Below are 15,679 nucleotides of genomic sequence, written 5' to 3'. Positions count from 1 at the left end.
TAGAATAGCCCATCTTCACCGAGCTGCTCAGCAGAGTGTTATCCACCTACAGCACCTTTATGGTGGGAGGTGGAAAACATTTTTGCTGGATCTGCTAGATGCCTTGGCCATTTGGATAAGTGCACAAACATTAGGCTTGAGCCTCAAAACTGTCACAAATCCATACCACTTCCCATCCCTTCCCTCTCATTTTTGTTTAAGGCTCAACAGATCAATTATTTCATTTCAGAGCATTTCAGATTAGAGAACTGGTATCAGGAACCAGGAGTCAGATGCCTGTTCATCTGATGATGAAGGCAAGGGCTCTGAACCTGAAGGAGAAGAGAACACAGGACCAGCCCCAGAAACACAGAGAATCATAGAATCATAGAGTTGGAAGGGGTCTATAAGGACATCGAGTCCAACCCCTGCTCAATGCAGGAATCCAGCTTAAAGCATACCCAGCAGGTGGCTGTCCAGCTGCCTCTTGAATGCCTCCAGCATTGGAGAGCCCACCACCTCCTTGCCACCAGATGAACTTGTGGGGGCCGGTACCAACCCCACCTGGCTCAATGAGGTGGCACTGCCTTCCTCTGACTCAGAGAACTCCACTGCAGAAGACCCAGGAAGATCTGAGGTTCCCAGTTCCCATCACAGTAGGAGACTACTGGACAAGGCTGGGCCCCTTTAAGTAAAACAGCAACTTGGGTCTGCTAGAAATTTAGCTGCACCTGCTGCTGCTATATAAGGGCTCAGTTTCAGCTTGTTCCTTGCTAGACCACCTTCAGAGCTCTGTCTTCCTAGCACACTGCCTTGTTTCTAGCCTAAACTACACCCTGCCTTGCTGTGTCACAGAGCAGGACACATTGGCTTCATTTCTACATGTACTACCGAAATGTAGGCTAATTAATTATGGGAGTGATTGCTTTGCATTATGGGTAGGGTAGGTTTATCAAATTTATGCATCACTACCCACAAAAAAAGTCCCAAAGTGGTTCACGAGTTAAAAAAAATTACAATAATGAAGTCACACAAACATATTAAGAACAGATTAAAAAAATATAATTACACCATTGGTGCTGCCCAAATGCCCAGGAAAACAAAAGCATCTTTGTCTGGCACCAAAAAATGACAAGGTTGGTGCAAGGCCTTTCATGTTAATTAGGCAAGTATTTTAGATTCCTCAAGCTTGTTCCACTTTTTACACACCAGTCTTCATGCCATTATGTCATTTTTGTGCTAAATATATCCAGAGCTGCTGTTGTTTTAAGCATTTTTAGTAACTGAATACCAAGATAGTTCCTGAGTAATATGTACAAACTGAAAAGGAGAATGTAGTGCATTAATACTTCATGGTTTTGGGGTTAAGAACAGGTCATCACTAGATAAGTTCATAAAAATAGAATTTGCAATCCTTAAATCAGGTCAAATGGATAGAGTTCTTAATAGCATAATCCACCTAGTAGATTTTAATATGTTGCTAGGCCATGCAGCTCCCATTTGAAGCCTGAAGTTAGAAGTTCAGAATTTAACAGCTGGAGGCCCACAGAGCTGAGATCGCTGGATTGTCCATTACCTTGAATGATATCACAAAAAGTGCATCCATGAACAGCTTGCCCTTAACACTATGTCTACCTTCAGTGCCTTGCCTCTAAGCGTGCAGATGTAGCCAGGGAGGGAGGGTGTTGCAAGGCTAAAGCAGCGGTAGCTGCAGGAATATGATTACATTCTCATGTTCCTACTTTTAGCAAACCAGGAATGAGGACAACACTAGGAAGAACAAGAGAGAGATGATCTAAGAAACAAGGAGCTGTTAGGAATGATGGGGTGGAGAAGAATCTTCTTGCATCTCAGACAACTTTCATTAATCCCACCTTACCGCCCCCCATGCAAAGATCCTGCTAGGAAGATAAATGCAGTAACAGAGCTATTATAACAGAGACATGCTTTTGTTCATTCTTCCTCATTGGTCTGACAGAGCTCAGGTTTAATTTCTTTATCAGCTGATCATTACAATAGTAAGAATTTTCATGCAACTTCACTCATCCAAAAGAATGTGTGCCATTTTTATGGCTCTCCCTAGTTTCAGATTTATGACTTCATAAACCAGATTGGTTCTTCATTTTCCCTTCTTCTCTCATATAACAACCTCATATTTCTATCTTTTATACAAATGCCTTTTAAAGTGTAACAGTTATAGTGAGTTGAAATGCTGACATACTGCACATAAAACTATAGCTTCATAAAATAAAAAAGTAGAAACTCTATGCATACTACATGTGGCCCTTTGATTTTTGTGTGTTACTAGAGATTTGAATAATATTGGCACTTACAATCCATTTTCATAATACCACATTGTACTTGATGGCTTATGTGGTTTCTTTCATTTATGCCATAATTTATATTGCACAGAGGATGTATGTAGTATGATGCAATGCTTAATGTTAGATGAGAGAAACCATGTATTAAAACCTGCTTCAGTTAGTGCCAGCCTTATTTATTTTTTACTTCTTTAGAGCATTGGTATCCCACTCTTCAGCCAAAAAGGCTCTCAGAGTTGCTTACATATAATCAATGCAAATAACATAGAGCCTCTGCCAGAACAGACATACAATCTAAAAGACACAACCCCAAAGGAAAAAGAGACAGGGAGGGGAGAGGAAAAAACAAGTCATAATCAGCCTTGAGCAAGTCACAATCACAAGGGTTAAATGCTAAAATTGCTCTGGCTGATGTTCAGTGCTAGTGCTACACAAAGTAGATCCACTGAAATTAACAGACATGAGTAACTTAGGTTCCTTAATTTCACTGTGTCTACCATAGAGTTGTCAGGTCTCTGTTTTTTCCCCAGAGGCTCTGTTTTTGGGGGGTCCTCTCTGGGTCTCTGACTGAGTCACCCCAATATTGCCCAATCTCTGGTTTTCCAGGGTGACTTGCTCGGTGGCCCAGAGACCTGGCAATGCTACACCTGGCCACTCTGGCTTATTTACATCTGGTTATGCTACGTCTTGGTTCAGTGTGTTAGTGTACGTGCCTTCCATCACCCAAGATGGCAGTGGGGGCAGCATTACACACTAATGCAACAACACAGTGTAACCAGAAGTAGGTAGGCCATGCCTGCTGCTGGATGTTCCCTGGAAGAGTGAAGCTCCCAATCTGTAATCCCCACTACCATCTGGTCATGATGTTGGCAGGGATTGCAGAGGAGCTCCACCTTTCCAGTCCCAGGGGCTGGCACCAGGGCTGGCAACAGGCAGAGGTGGCGAGGCGACAGCAGTGAGTGAGCCAAGGCCTTGCCTAAGGTTGAGCAGGAGGGAGGGCTGTGAGTGCCCAACATGGTGCACCAATTAAAGAAGGTGGTGAGTGGGAGGTAGGGATAGAAAGATCTGTTTGTTTCGGTTCTCTCAGTTTCTAATTTTTCCAGTGTTAAATTCCGTTCTTTACATTTCTGCGGCAATCTGAAATATTTTTTTTAAAAAAATCCTCATGAAAATTCTCCACCATTTTAGTGCAAATTTCTCCAAGTAAACACATTTTTGTAGGCGGTTTTGACAACGGTATGGAGGATAATGGTGTAGTGGTTATGGTGTTGGACTATGACCTGGGTGACCAGGGTTCGAATCCCCACACAGCCATGAAGTTCACTGGGAGACCTTGGGCCAGTCACTGCCTCTCAGCCTCAGAGGAAGACACTGGTAAACCTCCTCTGAATACCACTTACCATGAAAACCCTATTCATAGGGTTGTCATAAGTTGGGATCGACTTGAAGGCAGTCCATTTCCATTTTTTTGACAAAGGTACACATTTTTGCAAGCCATTTCTCATCATTTTATGTCTTTTTGCATTTTATTATCTATCAATTTTTTTTTTTCCAGATAAGCATATCGATTAATCCATCTCATTACTAATTATGATAATCTTATTGTCATAACCATAGTCAAAATAAACATTTCAATTAATCCATCACATCAGAATCTGTTAGGTTCAATAATTTCAGTAGCCATTGTTCTATTATCTCTATTAGTTCCATTTTCCATCTTCCATCTTCAGTAGTCTTGTTAAGTCCAGTAATTTCAATATCCAATCTTCCATTATCAGTATTCCATAATAATCTTGCTGTCAAAGCCATAGTCATATAGTAAGAGTCTGATGGGAATTACCTCTATTTTATTATCACTTATGTATTCATTTTTATGCACACCTTCCCCTAATATATGTTTTTGTAAATGTCATTTAGTTGATGAACTGCACCCCAAAATTCTAATAAATGTGAATTTCAAAGGATGGCTGTGTTTGGGTTCTCATGTTGTTCCGGAAATTGTGAATTTGATAAATTCTGCTTGAAATGCAAACTGAATTAAAATTCTGACCCATCCCTAGGTGGGGGTGTGTGGAAAGTGCCTGGGGTGGTGAGTGGAAGAAGGGGTTGGAAGGTGCTTGGGGGACTGACATCACTAGGGCCTGTCCCTGAAATCTTAGGACTTGGAATGCTTCTGAGATGGCAACCCTAGTCTACTCTGAGTAGGACTTTGTTGAGTACAACCCTCTGGGGCTAGCACAAATGAGAAAATACAACTTGGTCTCGCTCTCTCGCTCTGTGTGTGTGTGTGTGTGTGTGTGTTTGTGTGTGTATGTGTGTAAATTTGATTTATATACTGCACCTTCTCACTGTAGGCACTCCAAAAATAACAATTATTATTAACAATATTAATTAATTAATGGCTTCTTAGCAGGATAGAAGTAGAATAAATGATGACAATAAATCACTATCCACACCCTGATTATAGCCTTCTTCGATGTAGGCAAGTATTTTAATAACTTTTCCCCAAATGGGAAATAGGATGGTAAATTGAGAGGTAGATGACCAGGATCACTTAAGGACCTGAACGCTAGTAATAGGAACCTAGTTTTTCTAAGTAGTGAATTTATTCATTTAGGCTTTAAGGCTTAAACTTTAGGAAGTCTCCAAGGGAAGGAAGGGACTTGCATAACTGCAGGGCAACTGTTGGCTTCTTTTACTGATCAAACCAATGGCTACGCAGATGCTTTTGGCTGCTCTGAAACAGGATTACCTTTTCCGAGAATCAGAAAGGCAGAGCCAAACTCGATGTAACATGGGAGATCAGTGGCCAGATTGCTTGCCCTTCCACTTAGAAAGGGCACAGTAGACACCAATTCAGATCAAAGCAAAGGCACGATGGGAAGGAGATTTAAAACCCTTTCTTCATATATGTTTCACTTGATTTCTACAAAAGCTTAGGAGGGGTTACACTGGAAAAATGGCACAGGACAAAGGTTAACTCACATTTCCCCCCAGCACATTGGACCTTAGGGAGCTGGATCATCTATCTCAGTATTATCTGCCCAGACTGGCCATGCTATCCAGCATTTCAGACTGGGGACATTTCCAGCCCTACCTGCGGATGCCGAGGATTGAACCTGGGACTTTCTGCATGCAACTGATGCTCTACCACTGAGCTATCACCCTTCCTAGATGCATAAGCTATGATGACTCTGCTCTAAATCCCCTTTTCCTCTGTAGCTGCTTTTAAGCAAAGATGTTGTGATAACCTACATCACATCTGGTATGACTTTAAGCAAGGGTGGATCATTAACTCAAAGCCTTGTCTGAAGATGGGTTACTTTATGTCTAAAGTCTTAACACAACCCACCCTCAAGAGGAAAAAGAGACGCTTACAATTCCATTAATGAACTGCTAATAGAAATCTAGAGGATTTTTTCTTCCTAACAATGAATTCGATTCTGCATCCTTTAGTTTCATATCATCTTTTTAAAAGAAACAAGTGATAAAATCTCATGTTTCTGGTATTGGGTTCACTCTAAACCTGCATTTCTAAATACCCTCTTTCTATTATTGAAGAGTCTATTTTGTGAGAACTATAGACTCTGACTCACATTTACCTACTGAGCACTACCTTCTGAAAGTCTATACACAATACACAACATGAATACCAGTAGTTTCACAGGACAGAGTATGAGGTGTTCTGTTGAGAAGAAAAACCACCATGAGGTTTTCCCTGGTCTTTCATGTGATACTCTACCACTCAACATGACAGTTATTATGTCTGCCAATCAGAAGAAAGTTTTGACATCAGTTATAGGAAGCAAGTGTCAAATTCCCATTCAGTTTCAGAATCTGTATGTATAATTGCTTTTTATTCTACAGTATATGGAGCACAGAGGATCCCCCGTCCCACAACATGATACTTTTCATTGGGAAGTATTAACAAGTTGAACTGGAGACTCAGTGTCTCTCTACGTTCATGTAAGTCCAGAATGAGAGGCAACAGCACTTCCAAGCTAGTCAGGAAATTACAGAATAAAAGGTTCAGTTCACAAGGACTGCCAGTTTCAGGATTGTAACATACACACAGTGACTTCCATAATTAAACACTCGTAGCAGCAGGTGGAATAATTGGATAGCTAGCGTATTTCACAAGTGACAGCTACACAACAAAAGAAGCAATTCCCTTAGTGCAATTTTTCTTCTTCAGATAAAATAGCTTTGGGATGAAGATAGGGAGATAATTAGTACTCTTAAAGTCACAGATCTAGTCAGATTCTCCCAGGGAACACCCATGTCCTCAGATCACTTGAAACTCTGACTAACAATACTGACAAAAAGCCACCTGTCAGTCCTGAAAGAGCAAAGACACTTATGGATGATTGGCCTATTGCTCTCATTATAAGCCAGACACGCTTGTTTAAATGGAAGTACAAAATGTTCATTGGTAAGGAGGAAATGGGAGACGAATGCACTTCAGGTCTCCAGCTGAATGCAGTGGCCAAAATAGGGCCCCAAATGGCATTAGGAAATCATGCAGAAGTCCCCTAAGATGTTTCACAAGGCTATTGGGCCACATTTGAAACTTAAGCTGCGGCAAACTCATATTTATTAAGGAGAGAAAAATGTAAGCATTATTTCTTGGGGGAATAACTATAGCTCAGTGGTGAGGCATCTTCCTTGTGTGCAGAAGGTCCCAGGTTCAATCCCTGGTGTCTCTAGGGAGGGCTGGGAGAGACTCCTGCCTGAAAGCCTGGAGAGCTGTTGCCAGTCAGTGCAGACAATACTGAGCTAGATGGACCAGCGGTCTGACTCAGTGTAAGGCACTTTACTATGTTTTCTTTTCATCTTACGCTACACGGAGCAAATTAACAGGACATAACTAAACAATGTCTGTAAATACATATAACAAGCCCAACAGCTATTATATATAGATATAAATATGAGAGAGAGAGAGAGTGTGTGTTGTTGAACCGATTGGGAGCAGTGACCACAGTGCTATTAAATTAAACATACATGTAACTGGCCATTTGCCAAGAAAATCCAACACGGTCACATTTGACTTCAAAAGAGGAAACTTCACAAAAATGAGGGGATTGGTAAAAAGAAAGCTGAAAAACAAAGTCCAGAGGGTCACATCACTCGAAAATGCTTGGAAGTTGTTTAAAAACACTCTATTAGAAGCTCAACTGGAGTGCATACCGCAGATCAGAAAAGGTACCGCCAGGGCCAAGAAGATGCCAGCATGGTTAACGAGCAAAGTCAAGGAAGCTCTTAGAGGCAAAAAGTCTTCCTTCAGAAAATGGAAGTCTTGTCCAAATGAAGAAAATAAAAAAGAACACAAACTCTGGCAAAAGAAATGCAAGAAGACAATAAGGGATGCTAAAAAAGAATTTGAGGAGCACATTGCTAAGAACATAAAAACCAACAACAAAAAATTCTATCAATACATTCAAAGCAGGAGACCATCTAGGGAGACGATTGGACCCTTGGATGATAAGGGAGTCAAAGGTGTACTAAAGAACGATAAGGAGATTGCAGAGAAGCTAAAGGAATTCTTTGCATCTGTCTTCACAGTGGAAGATATAGGGCAGATCCCTGAACCTGAACTAACATTTGCAGGAAGGGATTCTGAGGAACTGAGACAAATAGTGGTAACAAGAGAGGAAGTTCTAAGCTTAATGGACAATATAAAAACTGACAAATCACCGGGCCCGGATGGCATCCACCCGAGAGTTCTCAAAGAACTCAAATGTGAAATTGCTGATCTGCTAACTAAAATATGTAACTTGTCCCTCGGGTCCTCCTCCGTGCCTGAGGACTGGAAAGTGGCAAATGTAACGCCAATCTTCAAAAAGGGATCCAGAGGGGATCCCGGAAATTACAGGCCAGTTAGCTTAACTTCTGTCCCTGGAAAACTGGTAGAAAGTATGATTAAAGCTAGATTAACTAAGCACATAGAAGAACAAGCCTTGCTGAAGCAGAGCCAGCATGGCTTCTGCAAGGGAAAGTCCTGTCTCAGTAACCTATTAGAATTCTTTGAGAGTGTCAACAAGCATATAGATAGAGGTGATCCAGTGGACATAGTGTACTTAGACTTTCAAAAAGCGTTTGACAAGGTACCTCACCAAAGGCTTCTGAGGAAGCTTAGCAGTCATGGAATAAGAGGAGAGGTCCTCTTGTGGATAAGGAATTGGTTAAGAAGCAGAAAGCAGAGAGTAGGAATAAACGGACAGTTCTCCCAATGGAGGGCTGTAGAAAGTGGAGTCCCTCAAGGATCGGTATTGGGACCTGTACTTTTCAACTTGTTCATTAATGACCTAGAATTAGGAGTGATCAGTGAAGTGGCCAAGTTTGCTGACGACACTAAATTGTTCAGGGTTGTTAAAGCAAAAAGAGATTGCGAAGAGCTCCAAAAAGACCTCTCCAAACTGAGTGAATGGGCAGAAAAATGGCAAATGCAATTCAATATAAACAAGTGTAAAATTATGCATATTGGAGCAAAAAATCTGAATTTCACATATACGCTCATGGGGTCTGAACTGGCGGTGACCGACCAGGAGAGAGACCTCGGGGTTGTAGTGGACAGCATGATGAAAATGTCGACCCAGTGTGCGGCAGCTGTGAAAAAGGCAAATTCCATGCTAGCGATAATTAGGAAAGGTATTGAAAATAAAACAACCGATATCATAATGCCGTTGTATAAATCTATGGTGCGGCCGCATTTGGAATACTGTGTACAGTTCTGGTCGCCTCATCTCAAAAAGGATATTATAGAGTTGGAAAAGGTTCAGAAGAGGGCAACCAGAATGATCAAGGGGATGGAGCGACTCCCTTACGAGGAAAGGTTGCAGCATTTGGGGCTTTTTAGTTTAGAGAAAAGGCGGGTCAGAGGAGACATGATAGAAGTGTATAAAATTATGCATGGCATTGAGAAAGTGGATAGAGAAAAGTTCTTCTCCCTCTCTCATAATACTAGAACTCGTGGACATTCAAAGAAGCTGAATGTTGGAAGATTCAGGACAGACAAAAGGAAGTACTTCTTTACTCAGCGCATAGTTAAACTATGGAATTTGCTCCCACAAGATGCAGTAACGGCCACCAGCTTGGACGGCTTTAAAAGAAGATTAGACAAATTCATGGAGGACAGGGCTATCAATGGCTACTAGCCATGATGGCTGTGCTCTGCCACCCTAGTCAGAGGCAGCATGCTTCTGAAAACCAGGCCGGAAGCCTCAGGAGGGGAGAGTGTTCTTGCACTCGGGTCCTGCTTGCGGGCTTCCCCCAGGCACCTGGTTGGCCACTGTGAGAACAGGATGCTGGACTAGATGGGCCACTGGCCTGATCCAGCAGGCTCTTCTTATGTTCTTATGTTCTTAGAGAGAGAGAGTCAGGACAAGGCAATTTAGATGACAGAAATAGGATTTCCTTAACCCTTTCCCCATTTGATACTCCTCTGTTCCAAATCTCTTCCCTAGCTACTTTTTCCTGTTCCATGGGGTTTTAAAAGCACTTCTAACCTTGTAAACATGAATTCAGAATTCCATTGGATGGAGGAAGTCACTTGGTGAGGGGGAGAAGGAGGAAAGGATTTGGAGCACACAGGTGATATTGATGTTTTAACAAAAGGCAGATCCACAACTATTCATTCAAAGCACATTCAACACACATTTGAAGCACATGAATCCCACCACAGAGTCATGGGAACTGTAGTTTGTTAAGGGTGGTGGGAACTATAACTGTGAGGGCGAAACAACACTTCCCAGGATTCTTTGGAGAAAGTCATGCACTTTAAGGGTTCATCTACAGGGTGATTTAGTGTGTGTTTGATGCTACTCACATCCCCTTTTAATTTGCATGGTTCACATGACTTTACTGGCAAACAGAAGCTGTCATGCCGTTTTTGACTCTGTAAATCCTTACTAACTCAATCCTCTGATAATACAAAAGGGAAGGAAAAAACATCTCCACTCCTTATCTCTAGTGCTTCCAGACACTGTGCTCTGATGCTTTTAGGTGGATGTGTCAATGGTTTTCCTCTCCATGCCCACTCCCTTCTTTCATTTCAGTTCCTGTGCGCTGAAGAGCAACTTATGGCCACTCTTCCCCATTCTGCTAGCCTTTTATTTTTATTTTCCCCTTAACTTGTGTGCAAAAGCATTGCACTGCTCAAACAAAGATTTGTATTTCAACCAGAGCTTGGAAAAGTTACTTTTTTGAACTACAACTCCCATCAGCCCTAGCCAGCATGGCCACTGGATTGGGCTGATGGGAGTTGTAGTTCAAAAAAGTAACTTTTCCAAGCTCTGATTTCAACTATGTTGTACCAGTGAAAATGCAAATCATTGCACTTCTGGATTGTTGTTGTTTTTAAATGAAACTAACAGGTAGAACAAACTGAGCATGCTTGGTTGCCAGGTAACCAGAGGGGGTGGAAATATTACATTAGAGTGCATGGTTATTAGGAAACTGCATGATTGATCCTTCCCCTCAGTGTGAATAGAAAACACCATGTTTGCAGCTGGCATTGAGCCCTTAGTGTGGATGGTGCAAACAGAAAATGGACATATAAACAGTGTCTTTAGTACGAAGTAATGCTCCCATGTGGATAAGTCCTAAATGTGAGTTAGATGTGCTTTAAATGTATTGTGTGGATATACTTAAAGTAAGCTATGTGCTGAAGAATTTCAAAGGAAAATGGTCTACTCCCTTTCCCTCCACTTTGAATCTAATGGGCACTTTATACTGCATGTACCAGTGGTTACTTCTCCTTTGCAAAGTATTGTTTGCCTCCGATCCACTGTTATTCCAGTATCTAACCGGGGGGTGGAGTGGGGTGGGGACAGAGACAAGACATAGGACTTACATTACTGCAGCATCCCCAAAAACAGCTACTATACTTTTAACCATAAAAGACTTCTTGCTGACAGATGAGGGTTTGTGCTTACCAGTAATTTATTATTTACTATTATGTTTATGACCATACATTCAATTATAATTCAATGCACAATGTATTAATTAATGAAAGTAGATCAATTTATTTATTTGTTCATCCTTATTTTTTTTAATTTAAAGGAAAACACCATTTTGTTCCAATGCACATAATGCTTTTCATGTTAAATATTATCTTGTAGCTTATACTTGAAAGTTCTCATGTAATCTTAAAAATTATTGATTGATTACAAAACTAAAGAATAAAAATTAAATCAATCCATTTATACACATATCGTCATTACACTATACAAGAGCTATATGCAGCCATGAGAGTATAATTATATAGCTTGGATTTTTCACATTCCACAATGTTAAATTGAAAATACCCCCATGCCATTCTTATGCTTCCCATAAGCTCGTTTAAAAGGAAAATCTTACAAAACACAATCCTGAACTCAGAAATGCTTGCTTAACAACCCTCTAAGTTTTCATGGCAATACACAAAACACTCAGAGAGAATTCAGAGTTCAAAGTCCAAAACAAGAGTAAAAGAAAATCCAGACCCCTGTTGGACTTTTTTCTATCAGTGGTCTCATAATATGTAAATAAATAAATAAATAAATAATGTTGAAATTAATTAAAAATCAGTCATGTTCACAGAGTACTTGTAATCCTGTTAGTGACCTTGTCCCATACTCTGACCATCTTCCAGTTTAAAAGTTAAAAAAAAATGCATGGCTGATTTTTAACTAATTTAAGAAAATTAACATTGGAGTCAATGATAAGCACCGGCATGCTCAGTAAGAACCAACTGTCAGTGTTCTAAAAACCTAATAGCTGTTTGGCTTCGTTAATCAGGAGACTCCTATTCTCTTGACAGAGCTCCAATGGCCGGAGTGGTTTAACAGTCAGCCCCTCTTCCCAAACAATGCTGATGATTGTACCTCTGTGAGGGCAATAGGGGTCTCCTAACAACTCTCAGCACCCTTCACAAGCTACACTTCCCAGGATTCTTTGAGGGAAGCCATGACTGTTTAAAGTGGAATAAATGTCTGGGATGGGTATGGCCAGGGTCAGATTTGGTTTAAATTTGGGTGGGAGAATACACTGGACTGTAGGATAAAAAGGTGGAGAAACCCTGAAAAATGATTATAGTGTTTACAATGTTTCCTTTTGTAAGCAGTGTTTATAATGCTTTCCCTCTGTCCAGTGCCCACCCATCCAATCTCCTCCCCTTCCTACCCCTACCCCTGTTACCTCCACCTTCCTCTCTACACATACCCTTCCTTCCATCCGTTTCCCCCATGCCAGTTTCATATATCCTTAGCATGATTACACAGGAGTAAACCCCATTGAGCTCAAGAAGTATGCAAATGATCAAACTTGTCCTCCTCCTCCCCTTCCCTCTTCCCCTCCTTCTCCCCTCCTCCTCCTCCCCTCCCCCCTCCCCCTTATCCTCTATCCTCATGATAAGGTTCATCTTTCCTAAGCATTATTGCATAGGAGTAAATCCAATTGAACTGAATAAAGATGCAAATGATCAAACCTCCCCTCCCCCTCCTCCCCACTCTCCCTCCTCCCCTCTTCCTCCCATCCCCCTTTCCCTTCCTCCCTTCTCCTCCTCCCTATATTCAGTTTGACCTATTCTAAGCATGATTGCATGGGAGTAAATCCCATTGAACTCAATAAGTATGCAAATGATCAAACCTGCCCCCTCCTCTTCTCCTTCCACCTGCTCCCATTCCTCCATCTCCCCTCTACCCCATCTCCTCCCCTCCCCTCCCCCCCCATGGTCAGTTTTGCCTATCGTAAGCATGTTTTGCAGGGGAGTGAATTCCATTGAACTCAATAAGCAGGCAAATGATCAATCCATTCTCAGCAAGCTTGCACAGGATCCCATTTCTTACCTCCAGGATTAAAAAGCAGAGAAATTCATAATAGATGAAAACCTTTGCGGTTTAAGAACATACCTATAGCCAGCATATATTTCTATCAAACTTTAAAAAGTAGGGAAACTGGGCAGCTATAGTGAATGCACCAGGGGAGCAAGAGACCTGACCTCCTCTCTGAGATATTGGACTGCCCTACAAATTTGTAAAAGTGCAAACACCATTTGGGTTGGTCTTTCACAGTCCAATCTACTTCCTGTGTAGCTTGGAAGAATTTGGTAACATGTGCCTCGAGCATATGGTGAGTGGTGGCAACTCATACATATATTCACATACATATATTGTATACTGTACAAGTACTATACTATATATATAGTAAATATTGTATTACTATATTCATTCAGATAGATAACAAACAATAACTATCTAATAATTTTGTTCAACTTTTAAAAACTCAATATTTCTAAATAAATAGCATAAAGTATATTCAATATATAACCAAACCTCCAGTGTATTTAAGTCTGTATCTCCCCTGAAAGCCTATATAGATCTATTACCTCCTGCATCCTTTCATTCCATTATGATACAAACAACCTCCATTTTTCTACAAATCTGTTGTTTATAGGGTGGTAACAAAAACATTTACCTTACCTGATAGGACAACCTGTATTCGCTTTTCCCAAATTCCATCTGGGAAGGTCTGAAAAGAGCATAAATAAAAGCCAACATCTTCTTCTGCAGTGTGACTGAACACCAAGGATTTGTTGTTTGTGGTATAGTTAGCAACATGGGCTCTGTCCTTATATCTGCTTTCAATATGTAGTTCATTGGGCAGTCTGAAGACAGCAATGTTCTCTTTGCCTCTTTCCTTCTCCTTAAGCCATGACATCTGAGATATAGTTGCAGCCCTTGGATAGATACATTCAAGAGTCATAGCATCCGTAAGTTTCACAGTTGAATCCACATATTTCCCTTCCACTATGACAGAAACAAGACAGAAAGACGGTGGGGGGAGGGGGAGAAAGAAAGAGAAGTGCTATTTTCATTAAACATTGAACCACAGGTAACATCTGCAGCATTTAATGATCAAGCAAAAGGCTTCCAACACCAAAACCCCTTACAGCACAAGTCAAGCAAGCCCAGAAAAAACTACCTCCAAAGGGTGAAATGATGTCTATGGAATTTATTACAAAGCATGCTTAGGATCTGCATGAAGAAATTAAAAGATTACACCTAGCATGCTAGTTAAGAAACATCTTACTTCTAGATGATTGTAAAGCGGCAATAATGAAGAAAGCAACGTAATCCATCTCCAGCACTACTAAAAAGATAAATGATAGAACTTCATGTAAGCTTCTGCAATTTCCTGATCACATGATGTTAGTGACAGTATGTTTGTGCTGCTGAAATGAGTAAGCAAGATAAAGAACCAATTCCACACTTCTGTCAAAATAGCAAAGGAGCCTGTGTAATATAGCTACATGATTTATGACAATTGGACTACGACCTGGGAGACCAGGGTTCAAATCCCTACATAGCCATGAAGCTCACAGGGTGACTTTGGGCCAGTCACTGCCTCTCAGCCTCATGAAAACCCTATTCATAGGGTCGCCATAAGTCGGAATCGACTTGAAGGCAGTACATTTACATTTACTAAGATACTCAACTTATTTTCTTTATTTAGGGTACTATCCCACCCATCCCAGTTGTTCACATCAGTTTCAATACTGCATGATTTGCATACCTTCTTAGCTTCATCCCTTACTGAAATAAAGTCTAAGTGAGGGCAATTTCTTCCTAGTTGCCAACTTGCCTACTTTCCCACTGTTGGCTCCTCTGTGTCAAATTTTAGATGATACGTTTGTTGAGGAAGGGACCTATAACTTTGTTGCTACTCTTTAAGGAAGGCATGGCTAACCTTTTTTAGGCTGTGGGCCACACTGACACATAGTTAATCCATTGGTGGGAGAAGTGAATGTCAAAGTGGCTGCAGCCAAATGTAAAAGCAGGTGTGGTCAATTTGGGGGGGAGTACAATTTGGGGGCATCTTGGGCAGTAACAAAAATCCTTTAGCATCACAGAATCACAGCAAGGGACCATGGATTTGGACTGTAAAAATATCCTTTTCATTTTTTTAAAGTGGACAGAGGTCCAAGGGCCCCTCACAAAAACACGTTGGGGATTAGACCATTCCAACAGGGGAGCTATGGGAATAGTCAGTTTTAAAAAATGGCAAAGTGAAAACTTTTGGGGGACCTTGGAGGACACAGACATCTTCACAGTGGAGAACTCATGGGAAGAGTCAATTTTATTAACTTTTTAAAATGCTTTAAAATGATAAATGGGGCTGCAAAAATATCTCGGGGTATCTATGGGTCATGGGTTAGCCATTGATGCTACATTATTCAATGCATTATTTACATTGATGGAACACATCCTTGCCCTCCACTGATTCCATGCTTACCATTCCAAGGTCTTACTAAGCAGGATGGCTTGCCACTCTAGCAGCGTAAAAGGTGCACTAATTCAATTTGTCCTCATCAGTTTTGTTGAATCAATAAAACCTGAAAA

The 15,679-nt window shown here is 41.0% G+C and overlaps 1 protein-coding gene across 1 annotated transcript in view; it reads right to left on the bottom strand.

The window, feature by feature from the left end:
* The window catches only part of CD226 (CD226 molecule), a 32,640-nt gene extending 18,156 nt beyond the window's left edge, over positions 1-14,484 (bottom strand). Inside the window, 2 exon segments of the mRNA XM_061593187.1 lie at positions 13,760-14,086; positions 14,370-14,484. Coding sequence (XP_061449171.1) covers positions 13,760-14,086; positions 14,370-14,484 — 442 coding nt within the window.
* Positions 14,485-15,679: the final 1,195 nt, after the last annotated feature.

Source organism: Rhineura floridana, chromosome 1 (assembly GCF_030035675.1).
Source record: "Rhineura floridana isolate rRhiFlo1 chromosome 1, rRhiFlo1.hap2, whole genome shotgun sequence".
In the NCBI taxonomy this organism is placed as follows: domain Eukaryota; kingdom Metazoa; phylum Chordata; class Lepidosauria; order Squamata; family Rhineuridae; genus Rhineura; species Rhineura floridana.
Note: the sequence above shows the minus strand (reverse complement) of the source record. Positions and strands in the feature narration are given on the sequence as shown.